This window comes from Lycium barbarum, chromosome 3, assembly GCF_019175385.1.
Source record: "Lycium barbarum isolate Lr01 chromosome 3, ASM1917538v2, whole genome shotgun sequence".
Lineage (NCBI taxonomy): Eukaryota > Viridiplantae > Streptophyta > Magnoliopsida > Solanales > Solanaceae > Lycium > Lycium barbarum.
Window position 1 is genome coordinate 6,521,632 of NC_083339.1, and position 27,639 is coordinate 6,549,270.

Consider the following 27,639-nt stretch of genomic DNA (forward strand, 5'->3'; position numbering starts at 1 on the left):
GTAATAGGTTATTGCGGGACTAAATCTAATTCTAAGTTGGCCTATTAAAGTTAAGTTTAATAAATATAAGGGTGTATTATTGCATTGGTTAAAACTTGAGAGGTGACTAATTTTTTATATGACGTTTAAGTAACTACTCACTTTGAGCCGAAGTTAGATATAAATGAATATTCAGAAAACTGGTCAAATCTGTAATATTGTTCTATCATCAGGATGGGAGTGAAAGAAAATAATTTTTTAATTTATATATACATGTGAAAATCATATAGTTTTACGATCTTAGTATAATTTTTAATGTTTATCTTACATTATTTATAATTTTAGATTATAAGCATGTTAAAGATCCTTACATGGATTAGCTTAAATGTTTTTTGTAATTACTACACTATACGAACGTTTGCTTTAATTTGATGAAAATATTGATTGGGTAGTAAGAAGTTACAAAAGAAAATTTTATTGGGATGATTGATTTGGTACGTAGAATGAAAGGGGAAACTCTCTGCTATCCGTAGTTTTTCTATTTTCAAAACTCAAGATCTTTATTTAGATTAGGAGTGTATATGGACCAGGTTGGTTTGGATTTTTTAAACACCAAATCAAACCAATTGCGTCGGGTTTTTAAATTTGTACACCAAACCAAACCAATAAATTTCGGGTTTTCAACTTCAGGCTTTTTCGGGTTTTTTTTTTTGGAATAGTCTTGATACAAAATATATAACTTTTACTTCAAATAATTCTTTAGTCCTAGTAAGATACAACTATATAATTAAGGTGTTTCTTAAGAAAATAACACAAATGTGAGAAGAGTGATGACATTGTATTAAAATATTCAACAAAAGATAATAAAATCGGTTAAAATAAATATTGCTAATTAATAAGCCATAAAGAAAATGACCATAATCTAAAAATACTAAGTCATGCTAAAACAAGTACGGGTAATAAATATTAATTACATGACAAAGAAAAAAACTTAAGTTATATATTTTCACTCTCTAAATCAATTCAAAACTAAAGAATAGATATCCAACATTATTGTCATTCGTAGTGGTAAATTGAATTTTTTTTGTTAGCATTAGTGTTGAGTTGGTTTAGTTTGGACTTTATTTGAATTACTAACATTCATAGGATATAAAACTTATTGACATTCAAAATTCTAAGTTCAAGCTTGAATAATATGATAATAAATAAAAAAAATTAAGAAATATGTATAAATTACATTACAAATAAATATTTTTATGTATAAAATATTTTAAAAATTAAATATATGTAATGTCGGGTTGGTTTGGTTCGATTTGACTTTTTTTAGTTAAAACCAAACCAAACCAATTATGGTCGGGTTTGTTTTTTAAACACCAAACCAAATTAAACCAAACCACTAATCAGATTTTTTTCTCGGTTTGACTCGGTTTATCGGTTTGGTGCGGTTTGTCGGTTTACTTTGTACACCCCTAATTTAGATTGATAAGATTTCACCCATAGTCCCATCTCACCACATTCTTTGATGATTTGAGAAACGGAAAAGGGTCAAATATACCCCCGTACTATTAGAAAAGGGTTAAATATACTTCTCGTTATACTTTGAGTCCAAATATACCTTTTCCATTATACTTTGGGTCTAAATATACCCCTCTGTTATATTTTGGGTTTAAATGTACCCCTCCTCCGTTAAAATTGTCCAAGATGAACATAAGATCTGACGTGACACTGACAACTCGGTGAATTGAACATCACATGACATGCCACCTCACCACCCTAACCCGTTTACCTCTCTCTTCCCCTTCTTCTTCCATCACACCACCATCTCCATAGTCAAGGTAAATAAAACCTGTGTTTCTACTTGTGACTAATTGGACCAGCCAACGTAATTTTTAATGGTATTTTTGGAGGAGATTTCTGCAGTATCAAAATTTGTCAAATCTCCATTTGAGTTGTGAAATAGTTGGTCTGTACACAGTCAAAAGTTCACTTCACAAGCTCTAATACTCTCGACTACTGTTGGCAGTATTGTTGTGCTTCTTGTAAAGCATGAAACTATTAAGTATCTTCTTTTTACCTAGATGCGGTGAACTTTTTAAGGGCTGATAATTGGTTTAACTGAATTACAATGATCAATTCCCTTTTATGATATATTTCAGGATCATTCCTAACTGTAGTTCATTATTTGTTCAGGTTGTCCCTTCAATAGCTATTGCTTTTGTAACATATGAGCAAGTGAAAGATCTATTGGGAGTTGAGATCTATTGTGGTGGTGCTAATGATGGCAAAGGTTGTGAAGGGGGAGGAGATGGTAATGATGGAAAAATAAGGGAAAGAGAGGAGTAAATGGGTTGAGGTGGTGAGATGGCATGCCATGTGATGTCCATCTCATCGAGTTGTCAGCGCCTCGTCAAATCTTATGTCCATCTTGGACAATTTTAACGGAGAAGGGGTATATTTAAACTCAAAGTATAACAGAGGGGTATAATTGGACCCAAAGTATAACGAGAAGGGTATATTTAGACCCAAAGTATAACGAGAAGGGTATATTTAACACTTTTTTAATAGTACAGGGGTATATTTAACCCTTTTCCGTTTGAGAAATGAAATAACTATCAACTTGTATATTTACAATAGAATTTTTTAAGATAAATTTCAAGAATGTGTGAAAATAAGAAGCTTTGAAGTTTCAGTAAGCTTCAGTAAGCTAGCAACTTGTACATTCTTCAGAGCTAACGCGAATACTCTTTTTTTATGTCCTTCTAAACTTATAATTAGAAGTTTCTAATTATCCACTTAATTATAATATTATCAATCAAGTATTGCCCCTAACCTGTTATTTTCTTGAACAATTAATATAAACAGTTGACCTAATAAAAAACTTTTATTAATTAGGTAGATGATTGATTTAATTTCGTGTGTCCGTATATATTGTGGATGTAATAATTGGTACCTTCCCCGCTATACCCTATAATTCCCTGGCGGAAATATTATTATTATTACTATTTTTAAAAAGGTCAATTAGAATAGAAAAATAAGAGATAATTGGGGGGGGGGGGGGGGGGGGGGATAAAAAGTTAATTACGCAAGCAAATCTAGCAGAATCCTATTCCTACCTGACAAAGATTAAATTTTGACATTCATAGTGATTAAAAAAGATTTTGAATGACCGCATTGTTTAAGGTTTTGAACTGAATACTTGTGTTATTTTAATTTATATTCAGTAGTATCAGAATTAATCTTTGATAAACACATGATTGGACATTTTTAAGCTTCTCTTGTTAGTATATGTTCACAAATAATCAAACTGGCCACTCTATAACAACCATTTTTTATATGATCTCATTATAATGGGCAAGTTTTTTTTTTTAACATATTTTTCATGTTATATTATATTATATGTTCTCTATAATAAGTATTTCGCCAGAACAGTAAAAAAATATCCGAACAAACGACGATTGTTAAAGAGAAATTTGATTGTATCTTATTTAAGTTCGCGTTTGAACAATGGGGAATTTCATCAAGAAAGTTTCACCTCCCCTATACACACGCACACACACAAAAAAAAAAGTATAATCTTTTATATATAGTGTAATTTTCTTATTTATGACGAACCCCTAACGCTCTGCATAAATTTGGAATTTTGTGCTAAAAAGGAAGAAAGATGGAATTTAGAATTCCAAAACAGTGAAAATGAAAGCTAGGTCACCATGGCTGACCATCTTAATTAGTAAGATCTAGTTTCGCAGCCCTCTTTTATAACGACCAGTCCAAGCTTGAGAAATTGCAGCGTACGTGCATATTTTTTTTAATAGTTCAATATGGGAAATTCAGCGGCTCAACTAATTAATTGGAATTCGTGAGGGGTAGAGGCCGATTTAGTATTTGAAGTTTGTGAATTTTTACAACTATCTCGAGTTAATACTATAATATCAGCTGAGCTCACATGGATATTTACTAACTAGATTTCTTCGTATATATACAAGATTTGGATTAAAAAATATTGGATTCATGTGAACTCGTAACCAGGCCTTTAGATCTGCCCCCGATGTCGGGTAGACTCACTAAGGTGGTAAAGCGCTCCTCACGAAGAAGTTCTCCTTTTCTCGGAACTCAAATACATGACCTTTAATTAAGAATGAAAATCTTCCATCATTCCACCATACTCGGTGATAGTTATTGCGTGCATGTCTTTATAAGTGTATTGGATTTGACTTGAGAGAAAGGAAAGAAAAAAACTAGAACAAGGGGGAATTTTATATGTACGAAAAGACTTTGATTTGGTCTTAGATTTTCCATGAATGTAGATTCTACATCTATGATTTTGTTATTGCAAGATTTTTTCAGTAAAAGAATTGAGTCTTGAGACTTAGAATGGGGAAAAGGGAGACTTGTGGCATTCAACAAACAGTAGAATACACGAGATAATATCTCATATGATCACTCAATTATGAGTGTTTCACTCAGAAAGTCACTCAACTTTGTTTTCTAATCAAAAAGTCACTCAACTATGGGTATTTCACTCAGAAAGTCACTCAATTTTGTTTTCTAACCAGAAAGTCACTCAACTATGAGTATTTCACTCAGAAAGTCACTCAACCTATTCAAGTAATGTTTTAATTACATATTGCTCATTTTTATTTAAAGCCAGAATTATAAGAATAAAAAAGTACCCATTTTAACCATTTAATTCACAACGAAAGAGGATAAAAAAAAAAGAAAAAAAAAAAAGGAAACTGCTAAGGCTTTTGATCTTCTAATTTGAATAGGCACGGCTGTCCCTTAATTGAAAAATGAAAATTGCTGTTATCCACTAAGAAGGGCTGGTCATTACTTAATTATTGAGTCATTTAATGTTGTTACAAAGATACATAAAAAGTAGTAGAAAATAAAATAAAAAGTAGAGAATAAATAAATAAATATGAATGCTAGCCATATAGAGGTGTCACGTCATCTTGTCTGTGCATATTTTTATATTATATTGATTTATACAAATTCCTACTGGTGGACCAAATGCTAAACCCGCTGCGAAATAGATTACATATAATCTAAACCCGCTGGATCTTAAACTAATCTCGAATCTACCTAATTTAAGGATATTTGCTCCTAGAACGATAATGCCTATGTGCGTTATTTATTGATAAATATTGAGAATATTATATTTAAATAAAATAAAGGTTAGATAATTAATAAGAAATAAGTTGAGTTAAAGAGAATATAACACCCCAATTTACGACATATTACAGAGGATCTTACTAAGAACTATTAACATCTGATGGTATCACCAAAGCAATAAGGGTACTCCTTCATCCTTAATCATATGTCTTGGGTTTTGAGCTTTGGGTATGAAGTTGTCTTTGTTAGGAAATGGTTTACCCTCAATATGAGACTTCCCGATGTAACTAATTTAGCCGGGCTCCAATGTGGGTACGAGATATCGGGTGGGAGTCACCTTTGTTTAGGGGCACTTTACCCCCCAATGTAGGATCTTCCTGCACGAATCTGAATTTAGTCCGGCTCCAATACGGACACCAAATATCGGGTAAGAGACGTCTTTGTTAGAGAGAGCTTTACCCCCAATATAGGATTTCCTGGCATGAATCCTACTTAGCCGGGCTGCAATGCAAATATCAGATATCCGGTCGGAAACAATTTTTTTTTTACCAAAAAGGTCTTTTGATCCATAAATGTAAATTTCTAAACCTAAAAAACACACACACACACAAAATGGAATTGACTTTCCCTCTTTTAACATTTAGGATAGGAACTAAAATAGGGGAGAGGTTGGCGGAGTCATGTTCTTAATTAAACAAGACGTTGCTTTTAAACACGTCAAGTTTTTGCACTGAACAAAGTTACAAAAAAAGTTTATTTTATTTTATTTTATTTTATTATTGGTACATGGGAACGGCCGGCAAAATATAACGAAAGAAAGAGGATCTGAACGTGATGAAACTGATCATATGACATGCATATTGAGTTTTAAAACAAGTAATGATATTTAATTATTACCGAGAAAAGTCAAAATTGAATGTGAAGTTAAAAGTAAGGCCATAGACAATTAACAATTTCATATCAATAATAAGCCACATTATTATAAGTTCCTTCCACGCAACAGAGGTTGATTTTTCCTTCCCGATTATGTAATGAGCAAAATAAACAGAAAGATTATATATATAACTTTGTTTAACTTCATGTGTAGATTCTTTCTTAATTTTTATACGTACTATTAAAGACTGACAAATTGTTGTACTTATCAAATTATTATTCTAATTAATTCTTTGACCATTTCTAATTTTTGAACTGTGATTTCGACTTTCTTGTATCGAACTAATTAAATCGCAGGTGGCAACATGCCATTTTATTATAGTAATTATATATGAAAGTATCAATATGATTATGAAAGCTATACTACTAACTATTTACTTTTTCATGCCAAATCAAATTATATTACCTTAAATAAAACAGAATGAGTAAGAGCGCTGCTTTTATACAATACTAACAAACTATGCCCGTGCGATGCACGGGGCCCAACATGATTAATTTAGTTACTCAATTTAGTTAGTCTTTATGGTTTATATATTTCGCAAAGGATACTGCGATTTTCCGTAGTGAGTCTCCATATTTTTTTTTCTTTTCCTCTTATTTGTTGTTGCTGTGTTCGCCCCTCTTAGACACTTATATATATTAGAAATTTTTAGTAATGTGGCCAAGTAATATGTGACGGAGGGAGTACTTCATTTATTAATTCTTAAAGAACGTGAAAAGTCAAAAGTGAACAAGTAAAAGTGCATGGAGGAAATAAATATTTCGGAAAATTAAAATTGAAGTGCATACGTGTATACATTAGAAGAGAATAAATATTCACTAATATAACATATGTCCACGTGAGATAAAAAAGTAGTTGGTTAAAGTGTACAACTAAGTAATATGGGACGAAGGGAGTACTTCATTTATTAATTCTTAAAGAACGTAAAAAGTCAAGTATAGTAATGTGGCCAAGTAATATAAGACGAAGGGAGTACTTCATTTATTAATTCCTAAAGAATGTGAAAAGTTAAGTAATGTGGCCAAGTTATATGAGAAGGGAATAAATATTTAGCAAGAACGTGCAAAGTTAAAAGTGAACAAGTAAAAGTGCATGGAGGAAATAAATGTGTCGGAGAATTAAAATTGAAGTGCATACGTCTATATATGAGAAGGGAATAAATATTAAGCACTATGGCATATGTCCACGTAGGATAAAAAAGCAGTTGGTTAAAGTATACAAGTTTATAGCTTCTGGTACAAGCATTCATTGCGTGTACAATTTGTAAAGCTTTGGGTACAAGTAGGTATTACGGTGTTGGTCCCTCTTAGCCACTTATATATAATAGAAACTAGATAATGAAAGCCCGTGCTAGTACGGGCCCAACACAAAAAATAGTACTATACTTTTCTTTTTGGTCTATCTAAAAAAGAATGATATATTTAATGATATATTTTTATGTTTAGAAATTATTTAACTTGAAACTTCTCTTTTTACCTTTAATGAAATGATTTAAATCCACATAAATATCTATGACTTGTTTTAGACCATAAGTTTCAAAAATCTTTCTTTTCTTTTTTAAACTTCGTGCCTAGTCAAACTATGTCATGTAAATTAGAACAGAGAGAGTACTTTTTAGTAATATAATATGAAATTTTTATTATAGAAAGTATTATAACTCAATTAATTGAATATATTAATAAATTATTTTACTTAGTCTGCTTCTCCCATATATGACTTTCCTGGTTTGGTTCTCCTGTTGAAGGATTTGAAATACACCTTCTCCTACCGAATTTCATGTCATCATCTTTTTCTACTCAACAACACTGAAAAACGCTTTCATGTGTTAGCATCTGTTGTAGTATTGAATTTTTAAGTATAGACCAACTTCATCATATTAAGAAAATATGTGTATACGTTTCTTGACTGTTTATATTTCGTCTTCTTAATGTTATTCCTCATTATTTGTGTGAGACGTATGCGTCTATAATTAGTACATTTTTATCCTTACCCAAAGGTATAAGTTTTAAATTTTTTGCTTTTATGACTTCTTTAGCGGTTTTTGTGTTCAATTTAAATCATTATTTCTTTTTTCCTGAATTTCTCTTCTTTAAATTTTCTTTAAGTGTACCTTTACCATTTTCTGAACTTATTATCATTATTTAAATGTTCTTTTATTTTCTGCAATTGTCTCCTACATCTTCACGTGGACCCTACCTCATTTTTTTATTCAATTGTCTCCTAATTCTTCACATGAACCCCATTTTTTTTAATTGTCTCCTAATTCTTCACGTGGACCCGCCTTATTATTTTTTTTAATTATTTTAATTTAATAACTATAATAGAAGAGTGGGTGGTTGACGACCAAACCCACTCTTCTAATATAGTAGAAAAGTATTATATACTATTGCACTTGTCCTTTTTTTCCTCTCATCACATCTTTACATCTTGCTAAAATGTTAATTTTTTAAAATTAAATTCAAAAGTCTCGTTTTTATAATAGTCTTTTCTTAGAGCTCCAAATTTTTTAATTACCTGCATCCTTTTGTTTGAATGAGTTATTAGATTTTTTCTTCTATGGTAAGAGTTATTAGATTTTTTCTTCTATGGTAGGGGTGGGCTGGGCTTTAATTTTTTCCCTTCAAATAGCAGGTCTTTAATTTTTGTCTTTCGGTACTTTAAGTAATAAAAAAATGTTCAAAAATATTCCTGACAAAAAAAAAAAAAAAACAAAAACAAAAAACAAAAAAAAAAAAAAAAAATCAGATCTATGACCTATTTTTACAAGGCAAAATTCATAGACACTATGCCTTGTCCTGCAGAAGTTCTATAACTTCATTTCTACAGAACTTATGCCTGACAAGGCATAGTTTCTATATAACAACATAGTTTCTATAAAACATGATCTGGCGAAATTATTTGTCTTGTCTTTTTTACTTTGCTGGAGATTGAACTCAGAATCTCTGATTTCGTAGACCAATGAATAAGGGTACTTTGACCCACAAATAATATATGAGGGCAATCCGCGTAAAAAATTGCTATGGTAGTGCTTCAAATCGTAGATGTACTAGAGAAGAGAATAGAGGCCCAATTTAATTTACATATAAGCTGTTCCATATTTGATTAGACAACCGGATCCAACTTTTTATCGCAATGGGAGGAAGCCCAAAAACACAAAAGGGCCTAAGACCTGATCCGACCCATATTTTATGTCAATGTACATTGAACAAGGATAAAATTCACAAGTAACCATTTTTCTATAATCTCGACAATAATTATGCCTAAGTCCCAAGCAATAGGGTTTTTAATATGAATCTTTATTATTCATTTAAGCTCATATCTGTTTATATTGTGAGGATTTATCATGAACTTAGAAGTTTTAAGTTGGCAGTCAACCTACCACAACTCTTCTCCTTTATTTGGATTGAGACCGACAATGTAAGCAAGCTCACAGAGATGAAGTTCCAAATTCATACATGAAACTATCTATGAAACTGAAACTCCATAATGCTTGTTTTTCAATTACTAGACTGGAAAATAACTATAGAGCCACCAAGGAATTATTCCTTTTTTCCTTCTTTTCATCCTTGTATATGATAAATATTCGTGTGTGTGTGTACGTACACGTACATATATATACCTATGATGTTTGTGTTAAAGTAGACAGAGATCAAAAGTGTTCCGATTTATGTCATTTTCTCAAGAGGCGCCAATTGAAATAAGTAACGAATTCAAACTTCCAACTAAAAATTTCTTCTTTTATCCTAAATTAAACCTCTTGTTTGTCAAAATTTGGTTCTTAAAATCCCTAAAACACTGCAATACACTCAAATCTAAAAATTCATTGCACATACTGTAACAAATTCATGTAAACGCTCTTGTTTGCAAGATGATAGCTGAAAAACTTTAACTGCATCTGTTCCCTCGTGGATGAACAATTCAATGTAGATGAGGACTTACTTCTCTTTTGGAGTTTCCGTGCCTAAGTCATCCATGGAAGAGTTCTCTGCTTTATTTGGATTCTTCTCAATTAACACATAAAATACATTAAGAAGACTCAAGTAGAAAAGTACTCTACCCTTCCATCTCTTGAAATAAGAACCGTTGAACCGAAATGGCTTGTTAAGATCTCCCACTTTGACATCCGCAAAATTTTCAATTGTAGTCATTTGAATCTCCTTAAAATTGTTGCTGAAAATACAATTACAATTGAAAAATAAAATAAAGAAATAAAAGTATCTTCAGGTTGAGGCGCGAACTCTTTAAGGAGATTCAAGCCACTGCAGCAAATCTTTACCGGTCCAGCAGTAATCTTCCTGACTTGTCCCCTCCAAGATACAACAGCCCGACCACGTCGTATAACTCAATAAACTATGGACAAGATGTTGAGTCCTAAGCTCCACAAAAGAGAACACCTTCCTTCTACTAAATAAACTCTCTTTTCTTTTCCTCACTTTATCAAGAACTCTCCAATATATTTTTCCACCCCCATAATGTTTAGATGACTAACTATTTATAATTGAAGGATTCATCCTTAGAATTGAATTGGATGAAAGAGTGGATTTGGGATATTAAATTTGTGAGAATGTGGAGAATATGGGTGAATAAAGAGTAGGAGGTTACAAGGAAAAATAAGACCACATTCATCCACTACTCAAATGAATAATGAGATAGTGGGAAGAACAAAATTAATTGCCATGTTATGGCACCAAAACGTGTGAAAATGGTCTGCATCTTTATGGTCACTGAAAAGAGAATGAATATGGCACTTTAATATAATATTAAAATGCTTATTATGTCCATCATTTGGAATTATGAAGATGTAGTTGGAAAATAGGTTATAAGTTTTTTTTCAAATTTGGAATTTTAACTTCAAGTTGGATTTGAAATTTTCATGGCCAAACACTGATTTTTAAATAAAATTAAAAATTGTACTAGAAAAAAGTGGATAATTCTCCTAGCCAAATGGATCTTCTTTGATTCCTTTCCTTTAGTGTTGTAGTCAAGTTAATTAACGAATAATGACCCTAATCGTTTTAACATAATGTAATGTAAGTACGAAGAATAACACATTGCAAATTGACCATTTGAGTAGTAGAATACGGTAAGGCTCGTTCCTTTTTATAGTTTGAGATTATAGCATCCCTACTGTAGGATTGGCTCTGAACATAATTACCGCTGCAATTTTGTTGTTTTTCTTCGTTACGTGAAGTATATTATTAAGCCTCACCTCATGGTTATTTTGGTAGATACTCAGGTAGGAGAAAGGTCATGGAACCCAATGAATCTTGCTCTTGGATGAATCGCGAGGGAGGTGAATTAGTGTCTGGTGTTGCGCACATTTTTAGCCTCATTCAACGACACCTTCATTGTGAGTTTTTTGCTCTTTGCCAACTACGAAATGTGATTTGCTGGTAAAGTTTTTATATTGTATATGTTAATGATAGCTTACGTACTATAATATAAATGCAGCTAATAACTGATTTGTCTGGATGAGAAACAATGTCATTCATCAAATTCGTTCCAATTTAGTTGATTGCTTAGACATTTTCTTTACTGTCACATAATTTGAACTAACAGTATTAACGTGATAGTGAAAATCTTATCTAAACCCCACTCGAGTAAACAACTCACTGATATTGTTTGTCATATGCTCACCTCTATGGTTAGTAAAAGAACAAAAAGTTCAATCCTTGTCGATCCACTGGGTAGTGAGACATATAATTAATTAGTCTTTGCAAAGAAGTCCAGGTATCAGTGGTAAGACTGATAAGACTGATTCTATGTGTGTTTCTCCACAAAACCTCTTAGGTTCTGTTTTTCGTCATTAAAAAGATCAACACAAGCCCAAGTCACAATAGTATGGGAAGAAATTCTAAAATAAGGTTGTGCAACTTTTATATATAACTTTCCTTTTTAACAAACCGAAAGGAAGCACATCAACAATCACTATATGAGCAAAGCCCTCCTACATTGTCTCACGGCCCAAAACAGGAGGGTTCGATCTGGCACCTGATGCCTTAACTTGCACTGAGCGAAGCCATTTACGTTAACACCTATCATCCACCATCCACCTAGAGATTCATAATGGCATTTTCCAAAATTCGACATTCATAGTATATCCATACATAAATAAACTTTAAGGATGGGTCTTCAACCCAAACACATACATAATGCGCCCGGCAAAAAGACTACATCAAATATCTAAAATCCTAAAATTTCATATACGACTCTTACAGCGGCATCGTGAAGTTTCTAGAACTTCTAGCAAACATGACATAAGTATCTCAAATGTGGATTTAACATCGTCCTCATGGAGTGCGACAACAAAATTATCTCCTTTTCTTCTTCATTTGCGACAAGGTCTACTTGTTCTTGATGAGGTTGCTATGCTTGTTGCCTCTGCTTCTTCAAGCAAAACTTCTCCATGTCATCATTCTTTTTGCAATATCTTCATTTCAAAGGTGGTGTAATCCAGTGTTGTCAAAGGCGCCCTTTAAGCTCTGAAGCAAGGCTCAAAGCGTATTGACCGCTTCACCTCGCTTTATGTGCACTTCAATCTCATCATCAAGGCACTAAGACATACTTTTCCTTGCCAATGAGCCTCTCTTGAAGAGGTGACACTAGATAATTGATATTTCACTTTATCGTAATGTTTTTACAAATTCTCTGTCCATATATTTGTTATTCATGCTTATTATTATTAGTCTTGGACTAAACATATATATATTTGTGTTGTTGCGCCATTGCGTCTCTTTTCGTTAAAGCCCACACTTTATTTGCGCTTTGAGCTTAAAGCCCCAGCTGACCTTGGAGGTTTTTTGCGCTTTCACTTTTGATAACACTGGTGTAATCTTTTCCTTGTACCAGCAATCAATTTCATTGTGGTTATTTCTCTTGCAGTACTGCAAAAAAGTTGAACTACCTAGTTCTTCTTGTAGCCTTTGTCTTTTACATTAAATTTCGTGCCACTCCTTGAAGAGCTTGAGGTGATCACAACTTTGGCTTGCAAAGTTAGCTCAAGACCATTTTCATTACGTCTCATCGTACTTCATTGTTCTTGTGCTTCAAGCGCACTAATTAGTTCTGCAAAGGTCAGCTTTGCAATATCTCTAGAATCCTCAAGAGAAGTAATTTTCGATTCAAAATTTTCAGGCTGACTTTCAAGGACTTTCTCGACAATCTTTTCTTCTGAAAGATCCTCTCCCAAGATTCAAATTTGATTCACAAGTTTCATCAACTTTTCTGAGTATTGTTTCACACTCTCAATCTCCTCCATTTTCAATTCTCCCAGCAAGACATAGTCTTCACAAAATTTTCTTCTAATACAGAAACATGTATATGTGTTAGATAGACTTAGCTCTTTTCTTGTTCTCAGCTTTGAAATTCTGAAGCTGAGCAACGGTTGGATCCTCAGGCAACTCAAGTAGGATTCTTTCTGACTCGATTACCTCCTAGAAATCTGCAACCTAGAGAAAAACTCTCATTTTCACAACCCACATGTGGTAGTTCTCTCCTCTAAATACATGAAGACATGATTTTTAATTCTCTTTCAAGAAGATTTCTTCTTTTCTGTGCTCCGATTTCTGCTATTATCTGTTATTTCCTGTGCTTTGATTATCCTATGTTATCTGCTTCCGATTTCTGCTATTATCTGTTATTTCCTGTGTCGCTTGCATTATTTCATTTCCATATCGCTTTGAATCTCTAATCTCTTATTCGAATCGCTTAACCTTATCTGACTTCTTTTTATGCTTTTATTGAGCCGAGGGTCTTTCGAAAACAGCCGTCCTACCTTGGTAGGAGTAAGGTCTGCGTACACTCTACCCTCCCCAGACCCCACGATGTGGGATTTCACTGGGTTGTTGTTGTTGTTGTTGTTGTTTCAAGAAGATTTCTTCTCCTCCAACAATTCCCAGTTCTCGCAAGTCCCTCAAGAAATTCGGCTCTAATACAAAATGTTATAAATTTTGGGGGCAGTATTCTCAAACTCTTAGATTCTCTTTGAAAACTAGTGGAGAAAATGCTTCTTCTTTACTTCACTTTACTTGCTTCATAAAATGACTATAATGCCTAAGTATCTATAAGAATTCTTCTAACATGTACCTAGACTTGTACATGTTTCATAATTTAATTCTAAACTTTCTGACTTCCCTAGCTCAAGAACAAAAAAATAGATGCATTCTAAGAGTAATACAATAAGTTTCTAATTCATGAACTAACTCATGCCAAATCAAAATATTTTTCTTCTTCCAATACAAGGTTCATTATTCAACATACATAGGGTTGCACTTGGCAAATTGAAATGTAGATATAATCACTTAGATGCCTTACAAATCGCGAAAACAACAACAATATATCCAGTGTAACCCCATAAATGGAGTATGGGGAGGGTAAAATATACATAAGGATGTACAAATTGCGAAAATGATCAAATAATTACAACTTTATTATTGTAAGTGTTCCAACAGCCATCTTCCAAACTTAACCTGTTCTTTTGGTCGACTACTACACTGCAAAATAAATCCCTCCAATCAGTAGTGTTCTGCACTCGACTTTGGTCATAAGCTTCCTGCAAAATCTGACGGAAGTTTTCTTGATCTACATGGTAAGGTGTGCCAATGATGTCATGAAAGGAACAAGTAAGTCCATCACCATCTTTTGAAATTACACGAAGCCCATCGAATATGACTTTCTGGATATGCTTGCCATCAGTACCATTATTAAGAATATATGTCATAACTTGGCCTACCTCAACAACGGATGATGGTCTCCACAAGGGTATGACCCTCCTTTCCTCAAAATTACTCCGAGGATCTCGAGCCTCAATTTTTGGCAATTCTCTTCCTGCAGCAGCACAGACTGGATGAACGCCACATTTTATCACTTGTAACCCTGTGAATCCTTGCTCTCTGATACTGAAAGAAAATGTTATTGTTTCCGCGCCTTTCAAAGCAGGACGAAAGTAATGTCTTGGCACAAAGCTTACCCAGGAACGTTTGTTATGGTTCACAGTAATAGTTGGGAAGCAGAGGACCCATGTAATCCCATTTGTTTCATCACTGATCTCTAAGACAGGACCATATTCAAAACTTCCCCTGTATCTACAACTGTAGACACACCAAAGGATCATTCCCTGGAATTTATGTTCTATGTTTGATGGCATAGTTATGGTAATCTTAGATCCATCGACTTGCTTGCTGAACCATTCTGGAACCTTGCTACCTGCAATGAAGTAGCTGCTCGCAGAAGGAAGATCTTCATCACATTCTCCAGTCTGCGGTAATACACAGAGAACGCGTTCATAAAATAAAGCTTAAAATGTCCTAATTCCAACTAATGGAGTACTCCCACTATCCCAAAATAGTTGTCATATTTATCTTTTCGGGAGTCAATTTCACTAATATTCGGAGCTAAATTTGATTAGATTAATTCAAAATTTTAAAATTAAATTTTAGATATTAAAAAAATTATACGAAAAGAGTACTGTAAGTTGAGATACTTCTCATGTCAATATAGTAAAAAAGCATATCTTGAAGATTTGGTCAAAGTTCATGTAGTTTGACTCTCAACAAGTCGAAACATGACAAGTATTTTGGGATGGAGCGAGTAGTACAAAAGTGAAGAGAGGAATATATAGAGGAACTTACCAGCTGGAAGAAACTTTCACTGCAGAAACGGCTTGCCACCTTACTACTGCTCTCCATGCAAACATATTCAACATTTTGGATAGTTTCCATGCCCTTAATCTCGGACAATCTGTCGCAATTAGATACATAGAGCTTGGGCAATATCTTGTAGTTTGACATGTCTAGGCTTTCAATGGATGAGCAATCATTTGCATGGAGATTTAGCAGATTAGGAGGAAGTAGTGAGAGCATTTGAAGATTCTTGCAATTATCCAGGACAAGACTACGTAGCTTAGATAGGTCGCTAAAGAGGGATGATGGGAGACTGTAAAAATCATTTCCTCCTAAATCCAGGGATTTCAATGAGGTTAAACTCCCAAGATTGGTTGGAATATCTGCTTCTGAAAGCCTACAATCTTTCAGATTGAGCTCCGTCAAGTGACATAAATTGGAAATCGAGTGTGGCAACAACCTCACTGGACATGATGAACTACTTCCTGCCCATGGTACAGAAGATAATATAGAAGTCCACCAAGATTGAGCCTTTAAACGTCTGTGGCATCCTTCTAGTGATAAGCTTCTTAGGTTTGCCAAAAGTCCCAAATCAGCAGGAAGTTGCTGTAGACCTGAGCAACCATTCATATTTAAATATTGAAGTGATTTTAGCTTGCAAATGCTGCTTGGTAGATAGATGAGGCTGATGCAGTCTTTCAGATTTAAGTGAACAAGTTTCACCAATTTTCCTATTGATGAATCGACCTCAACCAACTCGGAGCAACCTGTAAACAATAGTGTCTCAAGACTTATCGCACTAGAAAAGTCGGGAGTTCGCTTTAGTCGTTGACAATGACTGAGATTTAGATGTTTCAAGCTTTCCAGGGACTGATTCATAGAAACAACAAACGTTCATAAGTATCTAGAGTTAGCTTAATCTATAATCATATTATATCTTAACCTTGAAAAACTTAGAAAGAACAAGTTTTTTAGCAAGTAAACCTTGATGTTGGATTGCCAGGCTTCCGTGATGTTGCTATATTGCATGTCCAGAGCCACAAGCTTGCTTAGGTGACTATCAGTCGGTAAACATTTCAAAGGGAAATTCTGCCAGCTAAGCCATCTCAGATCCTCGAACACATTTTTGAAGCTTCCAGTAAGATTCATTCCTTTTGCTTGAAGTATTTTCAGCCTATCCATTCTTGAAAAGGCCTCTGTGTCCACAATTATATCTTTGACTTTGGGATGGATGACGCTGATGCCTTCTATCTGATCACTACCCTGTCATCATTACAGTGCAGGATATGTGGGTACTCTTCTATATATTCAGTGATTTGTTTGTATATTTATTTTACTATTCAAAATGCTTAAAAAATAATGCACTAATCCATTTGTTTCATTTTATGTGATACTCTTTTGTTTGTTCCAAATAAGAATGACACTCTTTTAACTTTAAATTTTTCATTTTACCCTTATTAGAATGATTTCATAGCCACAGAACTATTATGAAATGTTTAAGACCACAAACCTCAAAAGTCATTGTTTCTTAAGTTTCTCTTGCACAGTCAAACACCACTATATAAGTTGAAATGGAGAGAATATCAATATATAAAACAACAACAACAACATACTCAGTGTAAGAATATCAATATATAAAACAACAACAACATACTCTAGTGTAAGAATATCAATATATGCACAGCACATGTTCTATGCTCCAAGCCGACAAACAAATGCAAGAGAGAGTGAAAGGGGAGAGTGGTATTTTTGTTACCTTGTTCTTTTCTAGCACATAACGAACATCTTCATGAAACCACAATCTAGAGCGCATATGAGGTTCTTTAAGTGACTCTTGACGAACAATTTCTTTGGCCATATCTCGAACTAAATCGTGCATCCACAAATAATTCTGTTCAATTTTGAGTAAACATCTTCCAGTCAAAATTCCTTTTCCAAAGCTGAAAGAGCGACCACAGCCGGTCAATACAAGACTAGCATAATCTTCTTGGACTCCAATAAAAAAGCACGCAATGTCAAGGAAAATCTCCTTAGAGTTCTCATCAAGTGAGTCGTAGCTTATTTTGAGTGCTTTGTGAATGCTATTATGATGAACAAGATTTTTCAAGCTTTCAAAGGTACTTCTCCATATTTGATCATCCTTTTTATGCAAAAGAGAGCCCAGAACTTCGAGTGCCAAAGGAACCCCTCCACCAAGACGTGCTATGTCGTTCACCAACTCATGATCCAAATTTTTGGGTACAGTAGAATCCTTGAAAGCATGAAAGCAAAAGAGTCGCCTGGAAGAGAAATCATCCAACCTTGTTACCTTGTACTTATAGTCTACTCCAACATCATCTAGCAAATGCTCGCTTCTGGTTGTAATAATTATTGTGCTCCCCGAACCGAACCAGCTTCGCTTTTCCGCCAATGCTTTTATCTGGCTCATGTCATCGACATCATCAAGAACAATGAGGACCTTCTTCTGACCAAATCTTTCTTTGATTAGGCATTTTCCCTTATCAACATTATAATGGACTTCAAAGTTCTCTTTTCTTAGAACCTCTGAAAGAAGTTGTTCCTGTAAGCTGTGAAGCATGTTATTCTCCGAGCGCTCTCTTACGTGAGCCACAAAGGAGAAACCTTCATACCTCCTGTGGAATCGATTATACACAGCTTTTGCAACGGTTGTTTTGCCAATGCCAGCCATCCCATAGATCCCAAACATGCAGACACCAGCTGATGAGTAGAAGTCGCATAGAGAAACCACTCCCGCAGCATGAGAATTAGGCCCAATGACGAGTTCTGGGAGGTGCATGCATGTGGGATTTACTAATTCTAAGACCTCTCCTACTAATTTCTTGTTGAATTTTGCTTCATGCCTGAAAAGTCAAACCCAAGACGAATTAGTCTAAAATCTAACCAAGATGAGAGGAAGGTATATTAGATAGAAATTTATCTTATACTGTATATCTACTAGATTGTCCGACACTTTTTTGTAAGTCACTTATTCTACTTATTATAGGCTATCTGTTGTTTTACTTTAGGTTACTGAATAGTGTAAAAAATTTCTTGTAAACTATCAGTATAGAAAAGTTAAAAGTCAAGTTTGAGCAAGTAATCGGAAACAGCATAACCAGTGTGCGTTGTGCAGGGGGTTAAAGATTGTTGTGCAACATAACCTTACTCCCAACTTAATAGTGTCTAAGTCACTACTAAAAAATCTCTATTTTCCCACTGATTTTCCACTGAAAAATATTCAGTGGCTATTTCTCACTGAATGTCAGTGGGAAAACGCAGTATTTTCACACGGAAAAATTAGGAAGTTTCTCACCATTTTAATGGGAACCTGTTTCCCACCATTCGTTTTCCCAATGAGATGGTTCAGTGGGAATGAGGTGGAAAAATCATGTTTCATAGCACAATTTTCCACTAAATGTCAGTGGGAAAAACTTCTTTTTTCTAGTAGTGATTACTCTTAGATAATTAATATGCTACAAAATGGACACCAAACTTATTGTGCATTAATCTATGAATGCACGTCTTTGATGTAGTTAACTGGAAAATCCAGCAATCAACCACATATATAGGGAGCAAAATCAAGTTGTTCGTCTACTGGCGAAGGAGGGTGCCGACAAAAATTTTCTAAATAGACTCAGAATTTGGTAGTTCTTCCGAAGTTTACAGATTAACCAGACATTCTAGAAACTATTTTTGTTAGATATATTTCGGATTGTAATCTTAATGTGCTGGACACAAAAACTGAACTAATTACAAGGAGCAAAGCTCCCGCTACACTATAAATTTTGTGTTATGAACTCAGGGTGGATCTAGCCTATTAAGTGGTCGATACGGAGTATAAATTTATATGTAAAAAATTATTAAAATTGTATATATAGTAGATATGATCTCATAACTTTTAAAATATAATGAGTTCAATACTAAAATTCTTAAGATTGAAACTACAGAATCTAAATCTTGGATCCGCCTCTGGTTATGATATACTAACATTATCCAAAAAAAAAAAAAAAAAACAGTTTGAGCAAGTTAGAGTACCCGTTCTCGATATTTGGCAAATCCCATCCCGATAAATTCGCAGCTTTTGTGACAGTAGATTTCCAACTTTCCACCTTCTTCTTCCCAAAACGTTTTTTGTGCTCCGCAAACGCTTTACCAAATGTACCAGCTTGTCTACGTACCTCAGAAGGATTAACGTTGTAGAAAACAGGAGTAACTAGTTGACCATGCTGCTCTCTACACTCGAGGATCTTCAAAAGCTCGTCAAGACACCAGCTAGACGAGGCATAATTTTTTGAAAACACAACAATGGAGATCATGGAATCTTCAATAGCTTGAAGCAGTTCAGGTCTAATTTCTGTGCCTCTTCTGAGCTCCTCATCGTCTCTAAATGTACTAATCCCAACTTGCACCAAATCTTCATAGAGGTGGTCTACAAAAGTTTTACGCGTATCTTCCCCTCTAAAACTCAAAAAAACATGATACTTATGAGATGAAGCTGATGGTGGAGGCATAATGGAGGATAAGGCAATAATACTATGAGCAGCCTTACACACAGATATTATTACTAGACCAAATAGAAGACAGTGTTAGTCTCTGGTGAGTAGTGAGTAAAGGGTTCCACGACATGGCATTATATAGTAGCACAGAGACCTTCCACATGCCTTCCTATGTACCTTTGAGCCACTTAGAACTGATCTTTCTGAAAAGTTTTATGGTGGGTTAGGCAAAAATATGGCTCGCATGTGAGGGTAATTTTTTATTAAAAAATAATAGCGTTTAGGTTCCATTTCTATTACTCCTTTAATCCTTATCCCTAGTGCTATTTTGTTTTTCTTTTCTTGAGGTCATGAAACATTATTGGTGCTATTTGTGGGCCTTTCTCTACTTTTACAAATGACAAACGACACCATTTTACAAATGACAAACGACGCCAAACGACAAGAAAACACGGCATAATGTACGTACAATAGAAATGGAGGGAACAAGGTACCACTTTCCCTCCTTTTATTTGGATATCTGCGGATCACATTTAAATCAAGTAAAGTAAATTTCATTTAAAAAAAATACATCATTGTTGAGCAGTGCACTCTCAAAGAGATACCCAAAAGTCAAGTAAAGTTACAAGAAATTCTCTTCTAAATGTATACATCTATGAACTTATTTCTTCTCTTTTTTTCTCTTCAAATAAATTGTATTTGTACACTCACATTCTGTTGCCAAATTTTCAAATAAGAAAATGAAGAGCTTAACCTTATTTTGGTACATATAAACATTACTTATTATAAAATAGAAATAAGATCAACTCCAAATAATGATCCAAAAAAATGACATTCAAAATTACTGAAGAATCACATATTCAAATATATTTTAAGTAGAGTCCTTATAACATCACAAAAAGTGTATATTGATATTTTCATATACTAGTAACTTTTGGCAATAGGTAGTCTTTAATGTATAATTTTTTCTTATGCAGATTGTGGGTCAAATTAAAAAAAATGGAGGATGCACATGTTGACAAAGGGCTTCCTGCCCAAGAAGGTAGTATATTTCACTTATATGAGATTATCTTAATTCAAGTAAGGAGGTCCTATATTAACTAGTTTTTATTAATATTTTACCTATTCCTTGAGTTTTGATACTTATAATCTAAATATTATTGTTGTAGATTTCAATGTTAGACCTGATCTTTCTGAAAAGTTTTATGGTGGGTGAGGCAAAAATATTGCTTGGCATGTGAGGGTAATTTTTTATTATGGTGGGTGAGGCAAAAATATTACTTGGCATGTAAGGGTAATTTTTTATTAAAAAATAATAGCAATTGGGTTCCATTTCTGTTACCCCTTTAATCCTTACTCCTTAGTGCTATTTTTTTCTATTTTTCTTGTGGTCATGAAACATTATTGGTGCTATTTGTGGGCCCATTCTCTACTTTTACAAATGACAAACGGAACCAAAAGACAAGAAAACACGGCATAATGTACGTACAATAGAAATAGAGGGAACAAGGTACACTTGTTGACACTCAATTTTGTCATGTTTCTCCTCCAAAATATCTATTTACGCTTTTAATATTTTTGGCAATTTTAAAAAATAATTGTTAATATTTTACTATAATTATTAGCTTTTATTAATACCGGCGTTTCATTATTCTATTGCAGTCACTAGCTGTTATTATTTTGTTACTTATCCTTATCATTATTATTATTATTGTTGTTGTTGTTGTTGTTGTTGTTGTTATTATTATTATTATTATTACCAGTATTATCATAATTTGCATTATAACCGTTTCAGCATTTTTACCGTATTATGCACACGCATCGCATTTATTTCCGCACAACTAAATAATAGCATTTATTTACTGTTAACTTTCAAAATATTATTGCACGGCTATTACGACGTCATATAATTTTATTTTTATCTGATTACTAATAAATACATACTTTTATATCAGATAATATTTTAACACACGTTAGCATATAGTTAATTAAAATGGGTCTTTTATTTAAATTTAGAAGTCCATAATCAATCCCAAATTACTTGGGTTAAAACCTAATTTATATGAAATCAGCCCACATTTTTATTCAGCAACCGGCCCATTACCCCGTTAACGACCAGCCCATTTTAATCCGTCCAGCCCATTATTTTAACCCAATACCCGGTCCACTACCCATCGTCCTACCCGACCCGAATCGTTAAAACAAATGAACCATTAGGGTTTTTATCATCCCATCCGCCGCACGCCCTCTCTCTCTCCTCTCTCTCTCCTCCCTTCCCTCTCTCTTCCTCGCCATTTGAACAGTCTGTCTAGCCTATTTTCGCACAAAACTCGTCCTTCCTTCTGCTCACCTGCGTTGTTCTGCTGTTGACAGGGAAAGGGCTTTCCCATTCTTTCTTCGAGACAGATGTTAATCTTCAAAGACCAGAGGGTCGAGCCATTTTCATTAAATACCCAAGTCAAAACACATTACGATCTGCCCAAAAAATACTTTCGATATTCAGTTCTTGAACGGATCTATTTTGACTCATTTTTTAAAACCCTAGACGAAAATCCCGCCCAAAATTCGGACCCAGCAAAACCCTAAATGTTTTTCCAATAAATAGTCGGCTTTTGTAAGTCATTAGGGAGTGGGAGGGGAGCCGCCGAAATTCTCAAAAAAAGATTCTTTGGAACCGCCTCAATTTTCCCCTAAAAATATTAATTCACTACTTTCTTGATATCGGAAGCGTCGAATCATTTGTTTGATTCTCATTTTTGCTCCTGTTACTGTTTCGCATCTGAGTCTATGCAAACTCGGAGATTTGAAGTGTTCGAGGGTATATCGGAGGCTCGAACCCCACTTCGCTGCACCCGAAGAAGGTAATTCTCCCTTCCTCTTTTTTACTTTCTGCTTTATCTATGTTTCTTTAATTAGTGTTTAGTTTAAAACATGCCGATTAGTTAGGTTGGTTTAGCTCAATGGATAAGTCTGTTTATATGTTGGTATTAATCTGGACTTAATCAGTTTGTGTAATGGTTTAGTTGTTGAGTTAGTTCGGTTTATACAATTACATATGTTAATGTGTGTGAGTTCATGTAAAGTATAAAAGAGCATGTTTGTTTCTACTCTTGCCTGAGGATACTCTCCATTAGAAATTTGTCTACTTGTGTAAACGATTAGTATGATTATATTACGCTAGCTAGGATATCTTGTTTGGTCAGAAATGTTAAAATACTTATGTAGCATGTTTGATAGCTTACCAGATCTCTGTAGGATGTTGTAAATGGCTGTGTGGTATTTGGTAGCATAAACTCATTTCAAGCATATATAAGCTAGTATGTTATCCAACAGAAATAGTATTTCAAAGTGGTGTTTGGCTTTGGGAAGTTTAAAATTCGTTGCATGTTGAACCCTGTAGCTAAAGCAAGATTCATGTAGGCTGAAATGTCCATGTGAGTAATTTAGTTCTCTGTTGAAATTCCCAAATGGTTTTGATATGTGTACTGCTTAAGATACTGAAATGAGCAATGTGGAAAGTATTCTAATTGGCAATCCCACTCCCAAATCCCTTAAGTTCCTAAAAGCATATTTCCAGTTCAGTCCTCTTTAAGTGATTGTTGATCTTGATTGCATGAAAGGTCTATTCATCTTTTAAAAATGTAATCTCAAATGGTTTGATTCATAACTTATTGATAGGTATCACATCAATTTATTTAATTTGTTAAACGTTAGCAATTGTCAAGTTTAACTGCTGATTACATTTGTGTGTGAGAAGTTATTGAATGACTGGTATGAAAAGATCATGAATTCACCAGTTCAGTAGTGTTCCTGCCTCTGTTTGGAATCCTTGGATTATGTATGAATTTTATGTTCGTGTGGCATGTCGCACCAATACAAGTCTGATTTGTTCTGGATTTCCGAAGTCCATAGCCCTTGCTAAGTGTAGAATTTGCTTCAGTGGTTAGTATTTCAAGTATGCGAATTGCTGAAATAGAAAGATGAGATGGTAGAGTTAGATTCACTGTGTTGCCTAGTCTTGCTGTCCCCTATTTGGATTCCTCATGTATGCCATGGATGTACTGTTATTTTCATTTTAATTTCTTTTATATTTAAGCATTATGAAAAATAAATATCCGGTGTGACCTTAGTTGAGCATCGATTTAAATCATCATTGTATGTACATTGCTTTTGTTAGATCATATGTTTAATCGCTGCCCTATTTTATAAATCATGTGTTACGACAAATTCGTTTCAAGCAATATAGTGTTAAAATTTGGCTATTAAGTGTTCGGCCATTTTGTAAAGTTTTGGCCTAGACTTCTCTGGCTTTGGCTGCCGGATGCATTATAATTGGCTGTATAATTCTCCAGTAGAATGGCTGTTGAGATCCTAATAAGTCGTAACCTTTTGCCAACTTATTAACCCCATGGTGAAAGACAATGTCTTTATATTGGGTTTCTGAAATTTGATAGCGTATGGTTATTAAACCGTATTTCTTTAATGCAGAGTTGGAATTCATGTGGTTAAATTTCAAACATACGTACCTTAGCTTTCGGTTGGGCTCATAATCTGTGACATGTTATAACCGTAGAACATATAGCTTGTCCAGTCCTGAAAACTGAAACTGCCATTTTATTTTTGGGCCTACTGGTTCAGGTTTGCTTCCTTACTTCTTTAAGTTTCTCTTTCTTGCACACTATAAAATTATATCATTTTTCTAATTCTTTTCTTTTTCTTTTCTTTTGCATGACATCCGGGATTGCGAGGAGTCTCAAATGCGACTCGATTCCACCGCGAGATCAAACGATCCCATTGCTCCATTCCGTGTTCCTAGTCCACAAAATTTGGCTAAAAAATGATTGAGAGAGGCTGCTGCGTTTTTAGCATATCGTATAGGTGTTTATTTAATTATGTTTGTAGACGATTATTTAACTACTTTAGAATAATTAATTTAGTGGGGGTTAATTGGGACGTTAGTTACATAATAATGGAAATCTGTCTTTTTTATTTAGTTCATTTCGCGAAATGTTATAGTATATCTATAAAAAAAAAAAAAGGAAAAACGGATGGTAATTTGAGATAATAAAATGTCTTCTTTTTTTAATTCATCTTACGAAGTGTTCTTAGTATATATTTTTTTTTAAAAGGGACATTATTTCTATATAACCATAGAAGTATTTTAATGCATATTTTGGAAGAAAATCAGTTTTCAATGTTTTCGAAGCCTTCATTTTTGCTAAGTGCCTAAATCAATCAAGGAAGGTTTGTTTGTAAAGTTATTTTTTGCATTAGCCATTTATCTATCTTATTTGGCTATTCAACATATTTTTAGTTTGTTAAAATTAATGCCTCGCCATTAGAGTTATTTCAAATATTTACAAAAATGTTGCACAAGCCTGCATTTTCTTATATGCAAGTTATTATATTTCCTGCAAATCTTATTTTAAATGATATTATTATATTTTCATTGAAAGCCTTAACAACATTTATAAATCTTATTTTAAAGAGCATTTAAAGTCTTCTTTTATACAAATTATTATGTTCTTATACCAAAATCCTATTTTTAAATAGCATTATTATATTTCTATTTAAAGCCTTAACAACATTTATAAGTATTATTTTAAACAGCCTTATTATATTTTCCTTTAAAACCTTAGCAACATTTACAAACCATTTTATTAAAATTTAAATGCCATATTTTGCATCTTTAGCCTTAATTAATTAACCTAAGTTTGATCGGTTAATTGTAGTTAACGGATTCTAAAGGATGTCTAATCCCTTCCCTTTAGGATAATCTAGAACTCTTACCTAGAATCACGCTAATTAAGCAGACCATTAATGGAGGTTTAGTTTAATTTTACCTTAGTTAATAATTAGGTGTCATAATTCGCCTTTAAAATTAATTAGATAGCGACTCCTTAAAATAAACAAAACAGGAATCACCAATATGTTGTACTCCTACGTTAACCCGTTTAAATGGGGTATAACACCACTTTCCCTCCTTTTATTTGGATCTTTGCGGATCACATCTAAATCAAGTAAAGTAAATTTTCTCCAAATAATGATCCAAAAAAAATGACATTCAAAACTACGGAAGAATCACATATTCAAATATATTTTAAGTAGAGTCTTTATAACATCACAAAAAGTGTATATTGATATTTTTATATACTAGTAACTTTTGGCAATAGGTAGTCTTTAATGTATAATTTTTTCTTATGCAGATTGTGGGTCAAATAAAAAAAAATGGAGGATGCACATGTTGACAAAGGGCCTCCTGCCCAAGAAGGTAGTATATTTCACTTATATGAGATTATCTTAATTCAACTACGGAGGTCCTATATTAACTAGTTTTTATTAATATTTTACCTATTACTTGAGTTTCGATACTTATAATCTAAATATTATTGTTGTAGATTCCAATGTTAACGATCAAGAATATTCCACAAGAGCACATAGTGTTTATAACATTAACAAGAACTTTGTCTTTAAGATTGGTATGAAATTTCATTCTGAAAAGGAAGCATACAATGCCTATAATTCATATGCCGTGGCAAAAGGTTTTGGTATCCGAAAAGGAGCAAAGACTTATAACAGAAATAAGGAGATCACAAGGTGTTTATTCTTTGTTCTTGTGAAGGAAAATCTGATAACCTCTCCCCTTTTCAAGAAACGAAGCGACAAAGATTACAATACAGATGTGGTTGTTTGGCTCGTATAAAATTCAAAATTTCAAATGAGATATGGGAAGTATGTGAGTTCAGTGATGTGCATAACCATCCCATGATACAAGATAATTTGAGACATTTCATACAATCTGGTTGCAAGCTTACAAGTGCTACTAAAAACATTCTTGGTTCTATGGTTGATGTTGGAATTCGTACAAAAAAAGTTGTTCGACTTCTTCAGAATGAAGCGGGTGGTATCAAAAATGCAGGATTTATTGAACAAGATGCACATAACTTCATACAAGCACATAAGAGAAACATGATTAGTAGTGGGGATGCTCAAACTTGATAAATCACCTCATGCATTTACAATCAGAGGACTCTAACTTCTTCTACTCTTTTAAAGTTGATGATGATGGCAGGTTGTTCAATTTCTTTTGGAGAGATAGTATATCTAGATTGCACTATGAGTGTTTTGGGGATGTGATGATTTTTGACACTACTTATCGCACTAATAGATATGACATGATCTGTGCTCCATTTGTTGGTGTGAATAACCACTGGAAAAATGTTTTCTTTGGATGTGCATTCTTGTGCGATGAAACTATTGGTTCTTTTATTTGGCTATTTCAAACATTTTTGAAGGCAATGGGAGGAATAGCCCCAAAAACAATTTTCACCGATCAAGCTCAAGCCATAGCTTTTGCCATTAAAAAGGTTTTTCCTGATACGTGTCATCGATTATGTGAATGGCACATTGACAGGAATGCTCAAAAGAACATACCACAACTTTACTTTAAATCAGGATTTCAGAACTGTTTTGATAAACTCTTATGGAGGTGCACTTT

General features: G+C 33.7%; 1 protein-coding gene and 1 long non-coding RNA gene across 3 annotated transcripts; one reads left to right on the plus strand and one right to left on the minus strand.

Moving 5' to 3' along the window:
• Nucleotides 1-14,230: 14,230 nt before the first annotated feature.
• LOC132630063 (disease resistance protein RPV1-like) lies at nucleotides 14,231-20,398 on the minus strand. 2 transcript variants are annotated; one of them, XM_060345585.1, is made up of 6 exons: nucleotides 19,681-20,398; nucleotides 17,402-18,506; nucleotides 16,630-16,908; nucleotides 15,655-16,515; nucleotides 14,994-15,281; nucleotides 14,693-14,922 (listed from the first exon to the last, which is right to left on the minus strand). In XM_060345585.1, the coding sequence occupies exons 1-6, from the start codon at nucleotides 20,154-20,156 to the stop codon at nucleotides 14,830-14,832; spliced, it is 3,102 nt and encodes a 1,033-aa protein (XP_060201568.1). In that variant the 5' UTR covers nucleotides 20,157-20,398; the 3' UTR covers nucleotides 14,693-14,829. The 2 variants fall into 2 exon arrangements, with proteins under 2 accessions (XP_060201567.1, XP_060201568.1); XM_060345584.1 differs by having other exon boundaries at nucleotides 14,231-15,281; nucleotides 19,681-20,395.
• Nucleotides 20,399-22,713: 2,315 nt separating this feature from the next.
• Nucleotides 22,714-26,897, plus strand: LOC132630064 (uncharacterized). The gene is made up of 3 exons (XR_009578474.1): nucleotides 22,714-25,019; nucleotides 26,348-26,412; nucleotides 26,540-26,897. It is a non-coding gene; the product is annotated as an uncharacterized LOC132630064 (long non-coding RNA).
• The last annotated feature ends 742 nt before the right edge of the window (nucleotides 26,898-27,639 follow it).